At 38.8% G+C, this 24,906-nt stretch overlaps 1 protein-coding gene across 1 annotated transcript in view; it reads left to right on the top strand.

Moving 5' to 3' along the window:
• The window catches only part of UVRAG (UV radiation resistance associated), a 76,812-nt gene extending 52,681 nt beyond the window's left edge, over positions 1-24,131 (top strand). The window contains exons 13-15 of the mRNA XM_002187783.7: positions 1,375-1,453; positions 14,343-14,434; positions 20,413-24,131. Coding sequence (XP_002187819.5) covers positions 1,375-1,453; positions 14,343-14,434; positions 20,413-21,115 — 874 coding nt within the window. The 3' untranslated portion in view covers positions 21,116-24,131. The remainder of the gene's footprint in view (positions 1-1,374; positions 1,454-14,342; positions 14,435-20,412) is intronic.
• Positions 24,132-24,906: the final 775 nt, after the last annotated feature.

The raw sequence follows: 24,906 nt of genomic DNA, 5'->3' as shown, positions 1-24,906 counted from the left end.
TTTATAGATCTATTAAGCAAAGTTAGCTAGATATGTAGTATTCACAGAGATTTTAGTGTTCCTCGGTTTAAAGAGACCTAGCAAGTTTGAAAGTAGCAGAAAACCTGAAGCTGACATCTCAATATTTGATGTGCTGTGACCATGACTTGTTAACCTTTAGCTTTAATGATACTATATAATTATTAAAATTACAAATGTACTCTACTATGGGGCAGATGGGTGATAAAATTCACTTTGCCTAATCACCTCTCCAGAATGTGTGTTGTTTCTAGTAGATAGTGATCTCCTGTATTTCTTTTCTTATATTTGAGAGAGACCTTAGTTTTTGCTGTAGGGTGGGGCTTATGTGGATAATTCATTCAGCATCTTGATTAGGAGCTGTAGGAAATGGTTTGTGAAAAGGCAAAAGCTTGATTCATGCTGTAGCTCCCATAAAAATAAATTTTAGTTTGTACTTAGATTACTGAATTGACCATGATGACCTCATAACCTCTGGTGCTGAGGAGGAGTCAAAAGACAATCCTTAGAAGTACAGTGTACAGCTGTTAAAGCTGTTTGAGAACAGCTTCACTTAAGCAGAGATTCTTTAAGCAGCTCTTTAAAATTATATTCTTTAATGCAGAAACTGTCAGCAGTATTTAAGGGACTAATGTTTTAGTTCTCTTGTCTCACTCAGCAGTGCCATGCTATGTTCTTACAAGCTATTTGCTACATCTTGGTATTTAAAATGCTGAGCAGTATTTATTACATAGGAAAAATAAAGGTCAGTTATAAAATGTTGGCAAGGGCTATAGTGACCTATGATGCTGTGACTCAAGCCTTTGGTACATGTGTGAAATTTGTTTAAAGGAATCACTTGTATTCTGAATGTTGTTCGGGTAAGTGAGCCTGCAAATTTCTTCTCTGTGTAAAGGCCTTTGTGGTCTGTCAATCACAGGATAATGATCAAAAGAGAACAAGTTTTTAAAAATACTTCTGTTTGGAAATGAGCTAGCCAAGTGTGACTGGGTGAATGTAGAGGGATAACATGGGATCTGGAATTGTGCTGTGTGCTTCTGAAATTACACTTTGATTGGTGAGAGGGATGTTGCAGCCCTGGGAGAATCATAAAGTGTCTTTTAAAAACCTGAAATACTTTAAAAAATGCAATTCTGAAGCTGAGTTTTGGCATCAGTTGTTAAATGCTGATTGACTGGAATTGCAGAGGGTTCATAAATACATCCTATGGAGGGGTTCCTGGGAGAAGTCAGCAAAGGAAGCTTTTTAAATTTTTACCTTTTCAGAAAGGGAATCTGGGGCTTTTTGAAGTTTACACAAGCATCTGAATAATTTCACTTTAAATACTTTCCTCCTTCCCTTTTTTTTTTCCATCAGATTTCCTTTATATGCAAAAGGAGGGGAGAAGCTTCAGTTTGAATATGGAGTTTATCTTCTCAACAAAAATATAGCACAGGTTGGTACACTTGAGATTATTTTTTATTATTATTTATATGTATTCTCTGCTTGGTGCCAATATGATGTGAGTGTGCATGGGCTGTCCTGTGATGCTGTTCTCTGTGGTGAAAACCTGTGAACTAAGACAAATATCTTTGAAAACATAATTTTCACTTGTCTTCAGCTTTGTGCTTGAGATTTTCTTCTGTGGTGCTTAGAGAAGGACTTGCCAGATAATAATGAATCTTTTCCTTTTCAAATAGTACATGCTATGAGTCTATAGACTTCACACTATTTTGAAAACTAAATATTCTCAGTTTTTAAGTGTTGTCATACTTGAAGATCTATTAGTGTAATTCTTGCTCATGTGTCTTTAATTTTGCTGTATTATTACTTCAACTAGTATTCTACCTTTATAAAAAAACACAATACATGTAAAATATGAAGTATTGCAAATGTGACTTTTATTTAAAAAGTTATCTAATCAACCTTACTTCCTTGTTTTTAATGTATTTTTAAAAAAACATCCTTTACTCTGAAAATTGCAAGAGACTTTGCAAACTTGTATTTGAGATGGCAGTAATACCTGCATGTAACACATTTGGTATGGAATTCAGAGAATGTTCAGAAAGCTGCTCTTAAAGAGGCCTGGCTGTTTCAATTGATATGTAGTCCTAGGACAGTGTAGCTGCTTTTATACTGTCCCTGGTGATGTTCTGTGAAGAAAAGCCTGTGGTATAAGTACTGCTTAATTCCAGTGCTTGACTGTCTTGGCCACTAAAGACAGCTAATTTCTGACATTGAGTCCAAACCTGTCTTGCCTTTGTTTATATATTATAATAATCTGATCCATTTAAATCTCTGCATCTTTGTAAACTTTTATGCATTGAAAAACCACTTTTCAGCACTTCTCTTGTCTCAGATTCTCCATCTGAATCCACATTTTTCTTGAAATGCAGTGCCCAAAGCTGGATATAGTGAGCTTTTTGCTTTCAAAACATGGAGTAGGATGGGAGAAATGCTTCTCAAGTCTTGTCCTTTTATTTCCAGTTCATTGGGTTCTAATAGGTTTGTACTCTTAAAAGCTTCCAGACTAAATCTTAGGATTCTGGACAGCCAACAGCCCCAGGTATCCTCTGCACAGCAACCAAACAGTCCATTCTGAATGTGTGCAGGTTATTATGTTTGTTGCAGTTCTGGAGACAGGCACACAACTGAACACACTGAGTTCAAGTGACAACAGCCAAAGTTTATTGATGGAAACCCCCTTTTGTAGAGGCTTCAAAATTCCCACACTTGAACACCTGAGTGGTCGAGGTCTTAGCACCACCCAGCTCACTGGCCAGGGATATGTCTGCATTCAGGATAGAATGGGACTGGCTGGGTTCCCCTGTTTGAGTTCAAATCCAACTATCATTGTCTTGCCCTGGGATTTGTTTACTTCTTCTCTTTAACGAACTGGGCTGGTCTGGTAGAGTTGGGGTCTGTTATGGCCAATCTTATCTGTGCAGTTTCAGACCAGCTGCAGTTGTCACAGCAGGTGGTTTGGTTAATTCACATTTTACATGCTGTACCTTGAATGTATTCTTGAAGATGAATTTTCTTGATCTTAATCATGTTTCTGCTTTGGTGGTATAATACTAGAGGTTGAGAACTCAGTCTCAGCTTTATGCTGGCTGCATCTGAGCCTATGCCCTATCCAGATTACCTAACTAAAATATTGGATAGAACTGGAGTTCTGTTATTCCAGGTGGAGTCCCATTTTGCCAGCATTTCAGTTGTAGTCATGAACCATTGTTTATTACACCCAAAAAGTACTTTCTCTGTATTCACTTGTACTTCATCAATATCTCATTTCTCTAGCATGCTTGTGAGCAGAAAATGCCAAGAGATTTAAATTCCAAGAGAAATATGACATTTCTGGTTCTAACCTGTTTGAAATTACATTAGTCTTACAGTTTTATTCTTGAAAAATACGACCTTCTTATGCTTAGTTTCTAGTAGTCTTGTTTGTTTTTCCAGTTTTCTCTTCCATCACTTTTTTTTGCCATTCCTTATCCCAAGCTGAAGTAAAGCTTCTGAATCTTTCTTTGTTGTTTTTTTTTTTTAAGCTTGGATTGCATTTACAATTTTCCAGACTTGCCCATGCTTAGTGTGTTTTGGACAATAACCTCTGAAATTACTTAAAGGCTAAAATATCTTAAGACAAAGTTAATTGAGTCCTACTAATCTTGGAAATTCACTTAGCCAGGCTGTTAATGTATCTTAGACTGTACCTCCTTGTTGGTGGTATTAGTAATGGCAGCCAGCTGTTCACACTTGACCTCCAGAGGGAAGATTAGTGAGAAAAAGGGATTAGTCTTTCCCTCAAATACTTTGATAGATCTCTCTCTTCATTACTATCGAATCAGTGCTTTCCTTAATCTTTGCTTACTTGTTCATTCTGTAACTTGTGAGTCATAGTGCTGCTTGCTTTGCCTTTCAGCCTTTCTTCATCTTTACCTTGTTCTGGAGTTTGCCATTCACTTATGTGATGCAAGCAAGAAGCTCTGTTATTTTTTTCATCAAAATGATGAATTCTTCATTGAGCCCAGGATGGTTGTCTTTTCTGTTTGTGTAGTTTGTGTTACTTGACACTTGTGCCTGTAGAATTTTTTTATAGAAATTGTCACCACTTCACTTGTTTTCCTGTTTAATCTCTTTGACTTGTCACCCCTGAGTTGTTACCACTTTTGGACCTACTAAAACCTCATTTTCTTATCCTATTTCCGAAGGACTCTGGGTGGTTGAACACACGGTCACTCAAGGCAACCCATGTTGCCTTCCAATTCCTTGCAGTTGGTTTCTGAAATCACTGGCATATGCTTAAACTTATAAAAGTAAATGAAGGCTTTAAGTATGTATTAGTATAAAAAGAGTTTCCAGCTCTACTTGGGGTCATTGGTGCTGGTGCAAGCTAGTCAGTGGCCAGACTTCAAAGTGGTTAGTAGAACACTAGTGGGTCCCATGTTAATGCTTGAGATTGTATGCTGTTGGATATAAAAACATAATAAAAGTAAATTGGAATTTCTGGGAGTGCTTCTACTACTGATTTAATCATGAAGGTGTTAGGATGTACACATAAACTGTTGCAGTCACTTTTGTTTTGGTGTCCTTGGTCAAATATTGCTGCTTTGTATAGTTCTGCCAAGTGGAAATTCCACTGTGAAAGCAGAGCAGGTAGATAGTGTGCAGAAATGCATCACAAAACCTCTGTGCTCTGGGGCTGACTTGACCTAAAAACCCAAGATTGTCTGAGTTCTTGTATGTTTCTTGGGATGCTGAAAATGTTGAATTTACATAACTTTTAACAAGCTGCTTTCAGAGAAGTGTCCAGATAAGCTTCATTCTTGTGAATGTGTGAAAAATTAAGTTTGGACAGAGAATGAGCAGCTGCCTCTCTTATCTCCAGGCCATCACCAAAGGTGTTTACCTTAATTCAGAGAACCAGTCCTCTTTTTCAGGAATAAGTGTGAATCATCTGCTTAATTCCCTCTGTGCTGTGGCAAGGTTGGAGGTGCCTGGGGAGAATAGTAGTGACTTCACTGGAGCATGAAAACAAGACCTGGGTCTCTATCACCTTACTTGAATCATTCATGCAAGTTTTGAACACTGTGACAAAGAACCCAGAAAAACTCGATCAACTTGAAGAAATATTTTGAAATTATTTGTATAAGCTTCTCTGGTTTCACAGATTTATTTTTTTTTTCCTTTTACAATTACCTAGAATTCTGTCAGCAAGGAGAAATGTGAGTGTGGAAGAAATGAGATGGCATTGATATTAAATAAAATTACTGACTTAAAAACTCTTCTAGAGATAAAGGGGTACCGTTTTGTAAAACAGCAGGATAATAACACTGGAAACCACGTTTTGCACTCAGGAGAATTCAGCTGGAATTAGAAGCAGCCTAGTGCTGGCTTGGTAGAGTATTTTTTTGGAAAAACTTGCTTTGCTGTTACATTCCAAAGCTGAAACAATGTGTGTTAATTCCAAGAGTTCATAATAACTTCCATCTGTATGTGAGCATGAATTGTTTCAATACCCATATTTTCTGTTTATAAAATTACATCCCTCACAAAGTTCACAGAGGATCTTTTTGAGTTGGATAACATTATCTAAGGCTGTAAGTTTCCATTTAGGATTTCAGCTGTTTGACTCTCACTAGTATAAAAATGCAGGGTTTTTTTCAAAGAGAAATTAGTCACTTATGTCTAATAATACCTACGAAAAAAATTCACTGTAACTATCAAAGGTGATGTACAATAGAGTTGCTAAGAATGGGAGTGAATTGCACAGCTCTCCAAAGCATTTGACAGTGGGAGAGCATTCAGCAAGTACTGGCCCCATAAACTCTGTAGCTCCTAAGTTAGGGATGTGTATGGAGTATCTGAGGCTTTAATAGGAGAAAGAGGTGAACTCTTGTCCTGGTATTCACAGCGGAGTAATTGATATTACATCATGAAAACCTCTTTTGTTATGGTGGATGAATAATAGGAAATCCCTGAAGCTTGGTGAGGTTTTTTGTGGGTAATAAGTGAACACAGAACAGGGTCAAAATGGCATCTCTCAGAGTTCTCTTTGTTCTGAACATACAATGTGGGTGGCACCCAGTTCTGCTGGGGCACAGACATGGACCTTGTGGAACTGAGCTCTCACAAGTGCTTGAGCAGTGGTCTTGCTGCTCTAGGTTTTTTCATTTCAATAATTTAATTAATTTTTTTTTTAAACTTTGAAGTAGGGGTTATTGAGAGTGCAGTGGTTTTGAGTTTTGAGATGCAGGCCTGTAAAAAGCAAGCATCTTTATTGCTGCTTTACTGGCTGCTTTGCTGTCTCTTTCCTTCGTTCCCAGAGCCTTAATTGCTTTGGCCTGACTTCAGTGTAGGTTCTTTAATACATATGATGAGTTCATCTTAATTTAGTGACCATCTTCCCTGAGGTGAGTCCCTAGTGAGCAAACACAGTGTTACTGTGGGAGAATAATTTGCCCAAAATCGTACACCCAGAAGGTTGAGGGTGGTGAGGCCCTGGCACAGGTAGCTCAGGGATGCTGTGGCTGTCTGACCCCTGGAGGTGGCCAAGGCCAGGTTGGATGGGGCTTGGAGCAGTCTGGTCTAGTGGAAGGTGTCCCTGCCCATGGCAGGGGGTTGGAATGAGATGATCTTTAAGGTCCTTTCCAACCCAAACAATCCTGTGATTTTATACTAAATTATTTCTGTCCTGTATTGGTCATTATGTCTAATGCATGCATTTATGATGTGTAGCAATTGAGGAGACCATGTATATCTTGTTCATCAAAGTTCCAATTTTTTTAGGTATTCAAGAGGTTGTCTCTTGCGTGATACTTGACAGGTATTATTCCTTGTCGAGTTCCCAGATTTCTTGTAGAGGACATAATTTCAATAGAGCTGTAAATCTAGTTTCTTTAAGTAGCAATAAGAAGGGAGTTTACTGCATCTATTTTCTTGCAAAGAGCATTAAAGTTATTTACACTCTAATTGTCAAATTATTTCCTATTTGTCAGCCACTGAAGGACATTAAATTAATTTGCCTCTTAATCTTCTGGATTTCTTATTCTAAGTCTTACCTTAGCTTTATCACAGAACCAGACAGCATCTGTATGACTGTTGTGAGACCCCTTTTATTCTTTGCTGTGACCTTGGTCACTATCTCCATCTGGCTTTGACATGGCCTTGGGGGTGGTGGTGTTCTGTCCTTGTCTAAATTAATGGCTCTTGAAAAGTAGACTTGTAAAACCAGGTGTCAGATAATTTGGGCCATTTTACAACTCTTTGTTTTCCTACAGCCAGCCCAAGGAGTGAATGTGTCTAGTCTTACCTCAGTTCATAGAATCATTCAACAGTTTGAGTTGGAAGGGAACTTGAAGACCATCTTGTTCATGGGTAGGGACACCTTCCCTAGACCAGCACCCTCCTTACACCAACCCTAGACCAGGTTGCTCCAAGCCCTGTCCAACCTGGCCTTGAACACTTCCTTGAACACTTGAAGCATGGGGCAATCCCAGCTTCTCTGGGCAGCCTGTGCCAGGGCCTCACCACCTTCTGAGTAAAGAATTTAGTATCTAATCTAAATCTGCCCTCTTTCAGACAGGGATAGGAAAATGGAAGAGATTTAAAATCTCTTCTGGTTTTCCTATCCCTGCCTGCCCATATAAAAAGTTCATAGTTGGTGTTTGTTAGCAGACAAACAAATCTGCATATAGCGTCAGAGCATCACTTCCAAGTTTAGTGAAACCCGTGGAATTTGTTACACTGTATGAAATAAGGCTATTTTTTCTGCTGTTCAACCTGAATGCTGTGCTCAGAATTGTTTCACAGGGAAGCCTTCTTTTCTATTTTTTTTTTTTTGTCAGACCATTATTGTGTTGTGTTAGACTGATAGTCCTATTCACATTGGAATCACTTGCTCAGCCCTAGCCAAAGAATAGCTCTGCTTTCATCTGACAGTCATTAGCAATACATGAACTTTGCTGTTTGATATGAAAATAAAAACAAATAACACTCTTGTCAGCTCCCACAAGGTTCTTTTTCTCATCAATAGAGTACAGATCCAGGGAAGTACCTAATGTCTAGCCCTCCTCTTGTGTGTCCACGGCCACTGTGTCCACATAGTGGCAGGTGGTGTTTATGTGCTTTGTGTAATCTTCTTGAGAAGCTGAGCAGCCAGTGCTGCTTTCCTGGGAATACTGCTTTGTGGGTGAGTTGCTTGTCTAATGAACAAATTTGCATTGACAGAACCATAAAAGAAAACCAAAGTATTTGTTATATTGTAGGTGTAACTAAAGTACCATCATCCTAATACCTGCATGGAATTAAAGTTGAATGCTTATGTATTAGTGCCATATGTAGGAGGCTGAACTGAAACTCAGCTGTTAAATATGAAATATTTATATGAAATAATAAGAAGGCAAGAGGTTCAGTTTCTGGTCCTGTTAGACTATCAAACACGAGAGAAAATCAACTCTATAATAGAAACTAAAAGGTTTTCCATGGCAAGTTGAACAGCAGAAATGTTAGGCCTAGAAATTTGTTTTGGCAATAAACACTAAGGAGCAAAAGTCTTTAAAGAGTTCTGTGGTGTACATGCAGTGGTTATGGCCCTTTGAGTGTAGGATACTGTGACTTGCACACTGCATCTTTTATGAGGCCCCTAAACTAAGATCATAAAACATACAGTTCAGAAAGAATGCACCATCTGAATCCAAGGCAAATTTAGCTACATACAGAGAAGTGTTCTTGAAAGAGCATAGGTTGAAGCCAGTCTAGTCCTTGTCTTGTGAAGTGCCAGATTTTCATTTCAATAATAATAGGAAGGGACTGCACCTGAAACACCTCAAAGTGCCTTCTCCAGCTGTGTAGAGCCAAAAGCTCTTAGGAGAGGTTTAATTCCTGAAACTTTCCTAGGGTAACAGTGAGCTGATACTTAGCCAGATCATTTAGAATTGGGGAATTTATATATGTTTCTTGCAAACTTTTTGGAAAGGCTTTCTTTTTTCCTTTCCTATCGCCCATGCCAAGAAAAAATAGGTTGAAATGAGACTGGATTAGTTGTAACTGAAGTCCTGGCTTTCATTCAGCTGAAAGCCTACCTGTCCTTGTCTGTAGGCAAAGGCCAATATTAACTTGCTCTGTGAAGGAGCAGATCTTGGGTGTTCAACCCATACAGATCCTGGCACCTGCTGACTAAGCCCAGACGGTGCTGGAGGCTCCTGCAGCTGTGGTGGGATAACCAGAGTGGTTGGGTGACTTCTCATATATGGACAGGCTGGGAGAGCTTGGGTTTTTCAACCTGGAGAAGAGGCAGCTTTAGGAAGACCTCAGAGCCCCTTCCAGTGCCTGAAGGGGCTCCAAGACAGCTGAAGAGGGACTTTGGAGAAGAGCCTGGAATTACAGGACAAGGGGGAATGGCTTCCCACTGCTAGAGGGCATGGCTAGATGGGATATTATAGAGCAGAACTTCTTGGCTGTGAGAGTGGTGAGGCCCTGGCACAGGATGCCCAGAGAAGCTGTGGCTGCCCCACCCCTGGAAGTGTTTGAGGCCAGGCTGGGCAGATCTTGGAGCAGTCTGGTCTAGTGGAAGGTATCTAGGCCCATGGTGGAAGGGTTAGGACTGGAAGAGCTTAAAAGTCCTTTCCAACCCAAACCATTCTAGGATTTTGTGATAACAGGAAATTATCATATTGATATCAGCATCTCCCTTGTAAATGTGGGGCAAATCAGGTTAGTTCAGACTAAACATGCTTTAAAAATTACTGATTGTAAGTATCCTTCAATGGTATAGCATAAAATGTAGTTATATCCTCTTACTGCTTTGGTTGCTGTTTGTGTGCCTTATTTGCTATTGCTAAATCAAAATTGTGGTGTGAGTCTTTTAAGAGGGTTTTAGTGAAGGCTTTAGGCATGCTGGGTTGGCTTGAGGGACTTGAAAGAGTATGTTCAATGGATTAACGAAGGACATGGGTCTTCAAGGATTTGGATGTAACTTGCTTTCTTGTTAATTTAATACTCTTGAATGAGTTGCAAAGTAAACATCTACTTTTCAGGTGTAACTCTGGGAGATGGACACTGGCATATAAAGATAAGTCATGATATCTATGGAAATAGCTGTTATATTTGAGCACTTCTTGTTTGGATGAGGGCTGTCACTACTGTAGCAGTCCTCTATTCGCTCCTTCTGAAAGCAGGATTGAGAACTTCAAGACTTCAAGACTTGATATCATCTCAGCGGTTATTTTTATTTTTTCAGCTCCTACTTCCCCAAGAATCTTAAAAAAGTTTTAAAAACCCTTTTGTTATGTTTACTTCCAAACTGTAATTGATGTTTACTGATAGTCTTTTTACGTATGAAAAAGTAAAAATTATTTTTAGATGCTTAGTTTGGAAGTCCATTATCTAAAGAGCTATTGATACCATAACATGTTTCAGTAATGTTGTTTTAAGGGTTTTTCAGTAAACCCACAGAAGTGTTCAGAGCTAGAACAACTAGCCAGATTCAATAAAACAAAGGCAAGCAAAACATTTTATAATTGCTCCCAAAAGATATAAACACATATCTTTTGATTATATAGCAGCAGGCATTATTTCACTCGTCCCCCTAGTTGTTTATATAGCAACAGGCATTATAACAACACTTCCTGTTTTCTTTATTGCAGTGCTTAGTAATCTGTATCTCTGCCAGTGTTCTGTCATACTCTGAAAAGTCACTCAGGATCTTGTAAAACAATTAACTATGTCATTTTAATAAAACTTCTAAAACTTAGTATTTCTGTTTGACATTCTTAATATTTCAGTGTTTGACATTCTCTGAAAACCTTATGCAAATGCTTGGCTTGTGACCAGCTCTGCAAATTTGATTGAAACAATAGTTTTGCTTCTATTTTCTTCTGTAGGTTTTCACATTTGTGGAGCAGGTGTTTTTTTGAAATTCTTGATGCTATCAAAAGAAACTCCTCATACAGCTAAAAATAATTCAAAATTGGTTTTGGCTGCCTTAATATTACAAGATCTTTGCATAGTGTAATAGTGGGTTGAATCCACCTATTGTGTACTCTACTGCTACAACATCAAGAACCAGTTGCCTGCAGTGGGGACTAAGGGAAGTCCAAAATACAGCAGATTTTGGCCTAGACTTGAATATTATGCACAATATGTACTAAAATGGCTTATATTTTGAGCTTTAATAACATATTCTGACTGTTAGACTGTTTCCACATGGCTTAGAACAAGATTAATATGGCTGGGAAAACAGTGTGAGAAATGATGAGAGGTTAGAATTGGAGTCATTCTGCACTCTCCCCTCTCCAAAAAAAGATACTTGATCCCAGGTACTCTGTGGTTTCTGGCTGGAAGTAAATGTATATGCTTGTATACAATTAGTTATTAAATACTGCTGCAAGAATTAGGATAGGAGGTGGACTGTTGTTTTTTGCACATAAATGCAGGATATCATTATTTTTTCTTAAGAGCAGGCATAGAGTGGCAAACCTCCTAATTTTGATCGTGGGTGCAACCTGCAAGTACCCAGGAATTGAAAGATAGCTAATTGGTTTATTTTAAAGCCAGCTAGATTGAAAAACTTCAGTAGTCCAGGTACTTCTTACAGACTTTATGGGAAAGTAACTGAACTTTTGCAGGTTTGTGTTTTAGTTACTTAACAAATTATGTATCTCTACTGGTAGATTTGATGAATGAGCATTTTGCCGTGGAATTGTTTCCTTTAGGAAGGCAGTATGCTTTTCTGTTGTTTAACATGATTTTAGGTCATGATTTTTAAGTCTAACAGTCTGGTTGATGAAATGAATCCTTAGAAGCTCTTTGGTTGGCAGTGGAGTAGAGATGCTCAGATTGGAGCTGGTTCACTGCTGGTTCACTCACTTACCTTCCAGTGTAAGTTCAGACCATTGCAGAGAAGAAAATACAGGTAGAAACTGGAGCTACTGAATATTATTTTTTCTCGTCTTGGAGTGTAAAATAATTATGCCTATTTTGTTACAATTAACCTTCAATTTGTCATGCCTCACCTACAAGTAATGCTGTGGTTTTGTTGGTATTATTATTTTAAGGAAATTTAATCTTTAAACACTTTATTAGAAAGCTAATACAGTTTTTTAAAGAATACATCTACCTTTTGCTCTGAGAACCACTGTTTAAATGCAGCTTATTTTAACATTTGTAATTTTCTGTGATGTTGGAATATATAGGTATAATAGAAAATACCCATTGGTAGGTCAAGCTCATTTTCTGTAGAGAAGTTGGCCTTAAAGTAAATGTATTATCCTGTTTCTTGAGATTTCTCTGTACAGATAATTCTTTATGTTCTTCTGCCTTGAACTTTATAAAATATGATTCATCTTGTCTCCTATATCTTGTTTCTGTGGAGTAAGAGTTGCTAGTAACAAATAGGAGAGCAGCACTTGAGAAAACAAAGCTGTGCATAGGAGCTAAATATTGGTGTAGAAATCATAATTAATATTTTATCACTGGAACATCATTAATGATGTACTCCAAGTCCTGTGGAGAATACATGGTCTTCTATGTGAATGCAAATATTGGACAACACCTCTTCCCTCCAATTAAAATAGGCACACTTTCTTTGGATGTAATATTCTGAAGAATCAAGCTGATCTTTAAAATATTAAAAAATGCTGCTTTTGAAAATTATTGCATTGGAAACTTAGTGTAGAGATGAAAATGTCTTTTAGTAGAAGCAGTGGTTTTGCTCATCTTTGGATACTGAGGTCTCCCATGAATTCTTCTGATCTTGGCTGTTGGAGAGATCCCTTAATTCACCTTATTTTCATGCTCTGAAACCTTAAAATGTAAGAATGACTATAAAAAAGGGTGTTCCATCAATTTTTCATTGTTGGAGGAGGAAGAAATGTAAGATTTTTGAGGTTGGTGGGTTTTTTCTTCTTTATTTCTTTTGTTCCAGGCTAGTTCTCCAGTTAACCAATTCCACTATAATCCCATCAGGAGAATGTGGTGATGGTTTTGTAACTTATATTGTATGGTGGTCTTAATCCAGGTTCTGTCATTGTAGCAGAAAATATGAACCCAAGCCATATGATTTGGCTTTGTCCATATGGAAATAATAAACTGTAATAAATGGCCAGCTGTTGTACAATGCAGTACTAAGGGTGATTTCTTCCAAAATTATTTTTTGTTCTGAAACTCAGACAAGCATAAAAATCATTCCCAATTTCAGGAGTCTTTTTCTCTGGAAAACTAATTTTTTGGGAGAAGTCAAAAATCTTTGAAACTTAAGATACTTTCCTGCATCTTGCTGTCAGGAATTGTGGAAGCAGGTGTGTGATTCTAAACAAAATCAATTTAACTTTGAGTGGGACTGTTCCATGTTTCAGCAAATAGCTCTATCAGCACTACATCTGTGCAATTACTGTGTTTGCCTATGTTGGAGTCCAGCAGAGACTTCTAAAGTGTGTTAATGTATGCTGGGAGCTGCTTATTGAATTGGTAGTGCATCATTCCCATAGCCTTAGAGATACTGAAATGTAGGGTGTTGGTTTTTTTAATTTTTTTAAATTTTATTTTAACCATACAAGGGATACATTTCTCTGCAAAGTTTCCCTGAAATTTTGAGATTCAAACTTGAAAGACAGACTTTTTTTCCTTCCATGTGCTGTTTTCTTCAGAGGTATTTTTAATTTGGTGATTTGTTAAACATGGAGTTTATAATTCTCAGCAGTGACAGTTATGTCATGTGGACGACCTAAGAACAACTTGTAGGAGTCAATATCCAGGTTAAAGTGTGTCAGTGTTTAAAGCCATTCCCTTTGCTAAATAGCATCTGATTAGAGTGCTGGATTTAATTATGATACTAATAAGAGGCATTTAAATGCTGATATAAACTGTGTAAGGAGCACAGATATTGATCAGTTGTGTGACAATATGTATTTTTACTCACTGATGTTACTATAATAATTCCATTACTGATTCCAGTATGCACTAATAAACTCTGACAAGTACACACAAATAAATATTTGGAATTCATGAATACAGAACACTGTGATGGAATTTGGTGTCTTCCCATAATGGCCATATTTTTATTAAGCTGTCAACCTGCTCTCCTGTTGCAGATGGTAAATGGAGAAAGTGTAAGGAGGTTTAAGAGTCAAGTTGACTGATTATTTTGTCCCTGTTCTTGGGTGGGTTTCCTAATACAACTAGTAAATGGACCATTTTCTTAAAGGGAATAAATATCTTGGAACTGCTGGATAATCATCCTAAACTTTCTAAAAACCTAGTGACTTAACTGACCATGATGTTGTATTCTTTGGGATTTGGAAAGCGTGCTAATTTTAGGATTTTTTTTTTTTTTTCTGGTTTTGTAGCTTAGATACCAGCATGGGCTGAGTACTCCAGATCTAAGGCAAACTCTTCCTAACCTGAAAAATTTCATGGAGCTTGGGCTGATGGTTAGGTGGTAAGTATTTTTTATAATTTATAAGAAAGAGGTGGGTGCTACAAAAAAATTGAAAGTAAGAATTTGTCTCAAACAAGCAGCTCATCTTCACAAGCTGAGCATGCTTGGCAAGATTATGACCTTCCCAAAATACAGACTCTGTAACTGTCCACAACATTCTACTGTTTTCTTAGGCTTTTACAAGTTTTTCCATATGATGGGCCCACAACCCTTCTCAGAGGTTGATATAGCAAGGGAATCCTGTTTGAAAAAACAGTGTTCTTCACTAGAGGGAGGTGAATTAATTGTTGTCTTAAGACCATATGTAATGTTTGGTAGCAGGTGCACCTTCTGTATCAAACTGCTTAAGCAGAAGTTATAGCCTGGGCAGTCTCTGATTGTGTAATTCAATCCTCTATGGCTTTTGTAGAAGAGCTCACTTATACACCCATTAGAGCAAATTAGGCTGTAAAGTCTCTGCTTCAATCTTCTGTGAGTTCCCCTATTTTGCCTGGAGCTCTGGGCTAGCCTTTGGCTCTTTGGAAGGTCTGCAGAGTCCAGTGTTTGCCCCTCAAGGTTTAGTGTCTGGGTCCGTGAGCCTGGTGAGATTTTTGTTGTTTTGGTTCTTAGGCATTACACTTAAATTATTAATACATGTTTTCACATCCCAACTTGTGCAATTTATTGCAGCAAGCTTACAGGTCTGCAAGCTCTGCTTCCATCTTCATACCTCTCCTGGTACCAATATCCTGCTGTGTTTACTTTTGTCCCCCAAATCTTTTCTGTTTCCTTTTGGGAATACTTCTCTCTGTTTCCAGGTTTTTTTAGTCCTAGAGATTCACTGGCTTCCAGAAAAGTAGCTCAGTTTTTTAGGTTAGCTTTCGTGGATGCAGAAGGCCCTGTGCAGCTTTTGTCCTAAATCCTTTTTCTTGTGAGCAAGCAGTTTATTCCAGCATTTGAGACCAAATCATAGAAAGGTTTGGATTGGAAGGGACCTTAAAGGCATGTTGTCCCAGACCATGGCCAGGGACACCTTCCACTAGACCAGGTTGCTCCAAGCCCTGTCTAACCTGGTCTTGAATACTTCCAGGGATGGGACAGTCACAGTTTCTGTGGGTAACTTGTGCCAGAGCCTTACCACCCTCACAGCCAAGAATTTCTAATCTCTAAATCTAACCTCTTCTAGTTTAAAACCCTCTCAGCCAATAATTTCTTCCCAATTTCTAATCTAAATCTCCCCTATTTTAGTTTAAAACTGTTTCCCCTTGTCCTGTCCCTCTCTGCTGCTTTAAAGTTGCTCACCCTGTTTTTCATAAGTCCCCTTCAAATCCCCACTTTCATGTAGCCCGTCCATTTTTATCATTTTTAATTAAAATAGTTTTATTTCTTATTGCATGTTCAGGTTTACCTTTCCCAAGTTTGGGCTCTTTAGATTATGGTTGAATTAAATCAAGAGACTCTGACTTATTTTCTCTCCTATTCTTCAGCTTTTTTTTCCCCCACTGTGTAATTTATGAGGGATATTATTTGTGATTAATAGAAAGTAAAGAACATGCTGCAAACCTGAGCAGTCCAGCAAGAAGATTTTTTTTAGTGAATAGACAGTAGACTTATCTAATGCTGGCAAATACATGATATTCCTTTTGAATGGCTTGTCTGTATGCAGGGAAATGCCCTTTTGAGCTGCATTTAAAGACTTTCCTCAAAAATACTTGAGTGCCAAGGCTTGAATTTGTGTTTTGAGGCTATGTCTTGATTAATATACTGCTAGAATCAAGAAGAGCCCAAAATTTCTTAGTTATGACAACTCTGGTGGCTTGATTTAAGAAGATTTCATTTTTAAAATGTGTAGTTGAATTTCTTAGCTGCCAAAAGATGCAGTTTCATCTTAACTTCATATTGGCAGCCTTCCTATTGTACATTATTTTACCAGTAATCTCTAAGAAGGTGAGAAACTATTACTGCTTTTTAGCACAGTTGACAGGATATTGGCTCTGAACTACTCATGGAGCTTCAAGCGTTTCAGATAGCTATAAACCAACCAAAATACCTTAATTTAGTATTCTTACTGCTATGAGGTCATAGTTTACAACACAAAAAGATCAAATGATGTTTAGGTTTTTGCAGTTTTTTTAAGCATTCGCATAGCAAAGAGCTGTAGCTGTAGATTTTGGCTTTTGGCCAGGCAATCAAAATTTAGTATTTTGTCCATCTGTGATCCAGTAACATTCCTCACAGGATACATTTTGTGGGGAGGAAAAGATACCTATTTGAGCCTGTAAATTGTATTTTGTCCCTCATATTGGTTTACAGTTTCTCTGAGCCACTTTCAGACAGATTGAATAATCACTGGTGAATCTGACAGAAGAAACATTTTATCAAAACTGCAACCAGAATGTGTTCTCTAAGAAAATAATTTCAGAAATGTTTGTGTCTTACTTCAGTCACTTTATCTCACCTGTTTACAGTGGGGAGTCTGTGTCTTCCACCTTAGGGCTAAGAATGCTCAAACTGGCTATTTGTTAACTAGCAAAAATTACTATTTAGGGAGAAAATAGCTACTTTGTCATTTTGCTGCCAGAAAAACTTAGAGATGAAGTCAGACTGTTAGAATTGGCTTTTGAGATTTAGATACAATTGAAACATTGAAATTGGTGACCTGAGGCTTCTCATAGTTTTTTTTAAATTTAGAAATCCTGCTTTCTGACAGGAACTATACATACCCATATGCGTAGCCAGTTCTAGTGTCATCCAACCTGATGACTAAAAGTCATCAGGCCCTAATAACAGTTAATCAAATCAGGTTTTATATTCTTTAAGTCACAGGCCATTCTTTTTGGACAGACGTCCACACCTGTCTGTGTGTCCCAGGAGACCAAGCAGGGGATTGCTGCTGGAAGCTGAATCAGCCCAACCTGAGTAATTCAGCTCAAAGCTGTGCCTTAGAGTAAAGGGCTGTGCTCCTGCAAGCCAAACCCTTCTCACTGGGGACAATACCTGACAGTCTCTAAAGTGTGTGAGTAACTGGATGATAGTTTTCTAAAATTACTCTCTTTTTTATATACTTTTATATATTTTTATTAATTTCATGAGCTGTGAAGCTCAAAGGACAGCGTCTCTAAACTGATGGAGGGTGGGTTTAGTTTAGAAATCAGGAAGCAATTCTTCCCTGTGAAGGTGGGGGAGCCTGTGTTCAAGGCTGGGTTGGATGGGGCTTGGAGCAACCTGGTCTAGTGGGAGGTGTCCCTATCCATGGCAGGGGGATTGGACCTAGATGGTCTTGAAAGTCGCTTTCAAACCAGACCCTTCTGGGATTCTATTATGGGATTCTTTCTCTGGACTTTACCTTGATGTGAATGCTGTGAATTCTGGTAACAGTACAGCCTCAAGGAAAACACAAATGGGATAGACACCCTCCATCAGCTCCTTGTTTTCATAGGTAGTAATAGCAGCCTTGTATTTCTGAGCTCTGTGCCTCTGTCTAAACATTACTTTTGAACTAAAACTTCAACATGACTTCTGTTCTCACCTGGAGGGAAAAACTGGGTTAAACTGTTTCCTGATAGCACAGGAAAAAACAGTTTAACCCACTGTACCCAGAGTCCTTATGGATTTGTTTTACTTGCCTGCAAGACTATGACCATTGTTCTACTTAAAAGAGAGCTATTTATCTTTTTATGTTTGCTTGTAGACACTTGTCACTCAGCCTGAGCTTGTTGCCTAGGTTGCCCCCTGTGATCAAGAAGAGGCATCCAGGGAAGATGACTTTCCCACTGATCATAACTGGCTCTCAAATTGGGGATTACCACCCTTCTCTCATTTTTCTTCCAGTGACTGTGGAACTCTTGAATGGCTGATCTCTAAAACCCTTTATACATATTTACTTCTATCTAGATGTGTTAGATAATATTTGATAAGTAGATAAACCATACTATTGACTTTATTCCTCCATTATCAGATTTGGTATGTTATCCCTGTATTTATTCCTGACTGATGCTCAACCCATCCTATTCATATTTATTGGTAACAATGGACAGTTTCTGAACTCTGCCTCCATATTTCTCCAGCAGCTTAAAACCTGTTTTAAAGTCTTAAGGTCCATTTCAGTGCATGTCAACCAAAGAATCTGGCTGCAAGCCGGTTTTGTTCTAATACATTAGTTTGGATATCTGCTCAACAAATGGAGAGATAATTCCTGCTTTACTGCCCTATGGGGCAGCCCTTACCTACTCTGCTAACTGAGAAGTTACTTTGTAGATGACAGAATGAGTAACTTACTGCTGCTACATTTAAATCACTTGGTATAGATAATCCTGCCAGTTTAATTTAGTAAGGAAGGGAAGATGTTTTGGCTGCTGTACTAAAGAGGTATTGTTCAGGCATATTTAACATGTTAGCTTGAGTAGCCTTGCTGTAAGAACCTCTTAAAAACTCTCCTGGCCCTGCAAACTAATTAATTTCTCACCCATTTTCATCTAAGGTCTAGTTTTACGAAGGAATTTAGGAATGTTTCCTCTGAGGGGAAATTTAAATTTGTATGTTCTCTGCAACAATTTTAAAGCTGTTTTTCTTGTGCCAGACACCTCAGTTTTCATGTTGGTTTACCCAGACACTTTAATTTCTTCTGCTTTGTAGAAGTTGCTGCCATGCCTAAATTGAGCTGATTAACACTTGCTAAAGAGTCATAGGATATCCTGAGTTGAAGAGACACACAAGGATCATCAACTCCAACTCCTGGCCCTCACAGGGCACCCCAGCAATTCCACTCTGTCCTGAGAGCATTGTGCAAACACTTCTTGGGGTCTGACAGCCTTGTGGCAAGAATATCTCTCTGCAAATAGTGAAGTTGGTGTGGTTTTTCTCCTTTGTGCAGCTGTCAGGGAAGTCCACTCTTGGATTCTTTGCTCATTCTTTGCTCAGTTGTTATTACTCGCTTTTGAAGAGTTTGTGATGACCCAGTACAGGCCATAAATGCATAAATATATGGTGAATTGTAATATTCCATAAGTGCAGCTCAGTCCTATAAAATGATGTTAACAGTGCAAATTATCATAATGTGATAATTTCCTGTGTGATTGGCTTGCCAAACCATAGAGCTGCGTAAGTGTTCCTACACAACTTCACTGATTCTCAGTACAGCTATCCTCTGGGTTGTCTTCTGTCGGAACTCAAAATGTCCCTCAAACATTTTTAGAAGTTCCAGGCCTTAGTCAGAAGCATTTTAGACCCTGGCAAGCAGCTAAAAACAGCTGTGATTTTGAGTTTGAACCATAGAATGAATTACCAACTTTAAAGGTGGAACAAGCAGTCACAGAGGGTTAGATAATATAGTAAAAGTAGTCACAAATTAGAGAAGAAAATTTTTTAGTATTGTACAGGGGGGTTTTAACACCTGTACAGGGGGGTTTTACTTTGTACAAAGAAGTCAAAAGTTCTAAAATAGAAGAAAGTGGACCTAATCCTGTTCTTCCTCCTTCTTCTTCCTTACCTCCATGTTCTTAGTGATGTTGGCATTTTTCTATTGGTTTAGGCTGGGGACACACTATTCAACGTAAATGATAAATATTGGCACATTATTGTAAATATAGTACACGTAATTTCTTGTATATAATGTTTGTACCATCCCACTGAGGGGCAGAGCCCCACACGCTGCCCTGCAAGACAGACCTGCGGCAGGGCAGCAGAACATGTTATAAATAAGCAAGAATAAACAACCTTAAAAACAGCACAGACGAACTATGGCTTCTTCTTTGGCAACAGAGCAGAAAGACAAAGACTTTCTACAATCTCGGAATCACCAACACCCACAGATTCCGACAGTCTTCTGTGGTTCATATGGTACTAAACGTGTTTGGGGTTTTAACACTTTGGGATAGAAGTTGTTGGCCAAACAGAGCCTGGAGTTGTGATAAAAACAATTGCTTCAGCGTTTGGTTAAACATCTGCATTGCTCGTGAGCATGCCTGATGGGTGTGATCTGTTCTTTCCTTCTTTTGTAGTGATCGACACCATACATCCAGTGCAATCCCTGTTCCAAAGAGACAGAGCTCTAGCTTCGGCAGATTGGATCTCGGCTTTTCCAGTGGGCTTCCTTCTCCAGATAAAGGACTCCGAAAACGAGCCAGCACAGGAAGCGAGAGACTACAGTACAAAACTCCTCCTCCTAGTTACAACTCTGCTTTAACACAGCCTATTGCTGTCACAGCCTGTGTTGGAGAGCTGGATAAGAAACCAGGACCCATATGTTCTTCCTTGGACACCTCCATGGACTCCTCCAAAACAAATACCAAAAAAGGCCAGGACTTGTGCAGTAGTTTAAATGGAGAAAATGGAAGCCTCAACAATACCCAAGACAGGCAGGAATCTTTCCTAGGACATTCTAGTGCAATAAACGGGGCATTTCTGCCTGGTGAGTGCTCTGACACCACGAACAACGAGCAGCCCTGTGAGTTTCAGCCCTCACAGAGCCCTGTGCTTTGCTGCACTGTGGAGCAGGCAGAGGAGATCATGGGTATGGAAGCAACAGGGTTCAGCGCAGGGGATCAGCTGGAAGACTTTACCTCCATCCCAGTGGAACATGCTGTAGCGGTTGAGTGTGATGAACAAGTCCTGGGGGAGTTTGAGGAGTTCTCTCGAAGGATCTGTGCACTGAATGAGAACATGTCCAGCTTCCGCAGACCTCGTAAAAGTTCGGACAAGTGAGCTCGGACGGAGATTTGATAGCAGACATTGAGGTGAAATCAGTGATCTGAATAGAAATAAAATTGCACTTATTCTTTATATTAATTATGAAAATAAAAAAGCTAAAGTTGTTCCTACGGTGTTAGACAAATGGACTTGAGCACAATAACACAGGATCATGGTGTATTCACAGCCCAGGTAACTTCATTCTGCTTTAAGTCCTTTTATGTTTGGTATTTATAATCTGTTGGAGGTTTTGTGTTTTTTTTTTTTTTTTTTTTTTTCTTGGGCATTGGAACCCATTTACAAAAGCTTTTCTGAAAACAACTTCTAGTGCTGATCAGCCCCTTCTATGAATGTTTGTTATGTTCTTAATTATTATTTAGAGTTAAATTTATTTTAATCTTTTCAGAAGAAAAACCCTTTAATATATTTTTATGGTAAGATGTCTTTACATTCTCCCATGTATTCCTGTGTTTGCTTGAGCAATGTAGTCAGTATTAGAGAAATACCATGAATTTGCTACAATTGGACAACTTTATTTTGGCTGTGCTTGGCAGCCTTTGAAGTTCTAGTTTGCACTGAGGAGTCTTCAGTTGGCAGTGTGAACTTGATAGAGAATGAGCACCTGTGTGATTTTTTGCAGTTTCCTTGCACCTGGTTAATCAGAAGTGACATTTGGGAGTTTTCCCACTCCTCTTTTCCTCCATACTTGCTCTTCCTACCAGTGGAAACCTTGAGGAGTAAATCACCTCTAAGGTGATTATTACACTGATTTTTTTCTGTGTAATAATCTCAGCCTGACCATTCCCCAATTAGGTTTGGCACAGATCTCATTAGAAGGGACTTAATGAGCCCAGTACCAACATGGGGTTCAGCTGCTACCCTCCAAGGTGTGCAGTGGGGGCAGTGTGCCATGAGACACTTCAGACATCTTCCAAAAAACCCAGACTGGGAATGAAGCACTTTGGAATTAGGTGAATGTGTGGAATTGCTCCATCCTCTGTAAAAAGGAGGCACTTAACATTATTAATCTGATTTTTTTTTTTTTTAACCATCTATACTTTGAGGGAAGAAACTTCCAGTATTTGCTGGAGGTGCATTTTGCTGTTGGATAGGTTACCACTGCCACACGTGTTCAGCTGCACTAATGAGAAAGCAATTTGCAGCCTTCTTTGTGATTCCTGGTATGTATTTCAGTTTGGATTTCATTGCTCATGTTTTCTATATTGTATACCCAAGAATCTGAGCTCAGTTGTGAGCTCTGAAATATAAAAGTATATAGCAGAATAAAAATACTTCATCTTGTCTGGCTTTTTTTATCTCTCCCTGGTTTGTTTTCTTTTGAACCCACAACGCAGTCTTTTCCTAACTTCACTGTAAGGCTAGATGAAATTAACTTCTTAAAAATACCGATATGTATAATCTCAGCTTTCTGTTGTCAAAACAAGACATGTTTGTGAGAACCAGTATGCATAATAGCACTGTTCTAGAATATGCATTTTTCCAGGTAACGCCTTAATGATTGTATTAAAACTATATTCACATTTCTTCAATTAGCTTTTAATGGTTGTGTCCACAGTTGAGTGGTTGGATAGAGCCTCTCTGCAGCAATTTGCTGGCTTCAGTCTGTCCCAGGATGATGTGCTAGATGGGAGCACTTGGATACCTTGATTTTGAGACACTGAACACGATTTCAGGTACAAAGCTGACACACCTATGAGTATCTTCTCCCCCAAATTAGCTCCTCTGTTCAAACCTCATGAAAACTTCCCCAAAGGAAGTGCTGCAGAAGCTCAAAGCACTGCCATCATCTTTGGAAAGGAATAGGTAGGAAGCTCTTGCTGTAATTTTGCCTAGAGAAGGAGAAATAAACACCTGAAAGAGCAGCACTTCATAGTGATGAGCATAAGATATTCTGTCCTGGGCCCTGTACCATCTTCTGATACCAGTATAATTTCAGGTGAAATTCAGTAACTTTGGGTCAGTTTTGCACCCTGTGGGATGGGATCTGGCACGCTCGAGGCAGCACGGGTCTGTTTGTACACACACTCGTGTTCCTATATAACAGAAAAACATTAGCTTGTGTGTGATGGTGACTTTTCAAAGCAGCCCAAAGAGTAGTTGTGAAGTCACTGTGTTTCGTAGGCGAACGTGTAGCGTCTCAGCACAGTTTAGCAGCTTGTGAAATGAGGTTTGTATAGCATCAGTGGGACTTTTTTTTTCCTTTAATTGTTTATTTCTCAGGTTGCACAAACCAAATGAAGTCTGATTCTCCACCCCAATGTTGTGTTGCTGTTCCTGTTTAACCCTTGTAATTGGTAATGTGCTAAACACTATGGTTAATTTTTGTATCTGTCGCACAAAGCTGCTCAGATGGGCTTTCTATGGCTGTATCTTTAGGTAACCTTAAATTATTCCTGTGTTTCTCTTCCACTTCTACCACTTTCCTTGTAGCAGGTGGTGTGAGGTGGGACAGCATCACAGGGCTGATGAAGCATTGACCAGCTCCTTGTGGCTGTGAGGAAGAGGGTTGTACAGACTGCAGCCATGTCACAGCTTTCTCCTTTTGGTGGGCTTTGTTGGGGTTTTTTTGGGGTTTTTTTTGGTTTTTTTTTTTTGACCCCCTGTAAATTATTTTGGAAATAGTTGTAGTGGAAGAGAAACAAACAGGAGGTTTGAGGGTGAGATAATGGATCACAGTGTACATTCAATTTCCAAGAGCCTTTCAGTTCCTGCACAGCTGTGGCACTTAAAAGTCTGCAACTGTCTTCAAATGGAGAAAGCATTTCATTGCAATCTCAATCTAATCCCTCATTAGAAATCCTTAAGATTTTTGAGCATATTAGTTTTGGAATATCAGATCCCACTATATTTTTATAGCAAGCACAACAGCATTGGTTTATCCTTGCTTGATCAGGTATCTAAAATAAGTGAGACTAGAATATCGCATAGTAAATGACACATTAAAACTATGTTGGCAATTGCAGGAAAGCTCATCTGTCTTTATAAAATAAAATTTATTTGTATCTCTCAACCTGTGTGTCTTCTTCAATGATTCCTTTGTGTTTGTTTTCCTTATGAGCTTAGTTTAAACCCCAGTGGCCTTCCTTGGCTTATTGTTCACCAAATCAATATTGCTTCCAATGTGAATGGTTGGGCAAGATGATTTACCTGAAACACTGACTGCCTTGGTGGTTCCAAATCCTGTTTCAGAAGAGCTGGTGCTTTTTCATGCTTCTCCCCAAAAGATGGCATGCAGCTAGAAAAATCCAGCCCTACACTGGGGCTGGGGTTAAGCTGGATTTGTAAACATTTATGGGTAGTAGAAATACTGTGTTCCTTCATCAGGGAAGCGCTGCTACTTGTCCAGCACCTTCTGTGATCCCAGCTAATAATTAACATTATTAGGAATGCCCAAAATGCAGCAGGAGTCGACTGTGTGAGTCTTGACAGGAGTCTGTCCACAGCTCATGAGTCTCTGGTGGGGAGCAGTGAAATGTGAAGAGCTACAGGGACTCTCCAGGCATTATCACGAGGTTTTCTGGGTTAGGTTTTTTCCCTCCTACCCAGTCTATCAGCAGAGAGTAAAATCCCAGGGCATCATCTGTATAGTCCAGGAGCTGAAGTGGGAAGAAATAGGAGAGAAATTTTACTTTAAGCTGTCTTACAATGTTGAACAGCATTACTGAAATACAGTTGCCTGAAAGTGAAGAATAAGGAGTGGGAAGAATCAGATGGAGATGCTGCTGGAAAATTGACTTAATTTAGGTAAACCTTGGGTTCTTCTTTGCCTTATTCTGTCACCTTTC

The sequence above is a fragment of the Taeniopygia guttata genome, chromosome 1 (genome assembly GCF_048771995.1).
Source record: "Taeniopygia guttata chromosome 1, bTaeGut7.mat, whole genome shotgun sequence".
NCBI lineage: Eukaryota > Metazoa > Chordata > Aves > Passeriformes > Estrildidae > Taeniopygia > Taeniopygia guttata.
This window is presented reverse-complemented; position numbering and strand designations above follow the sequence as displayed.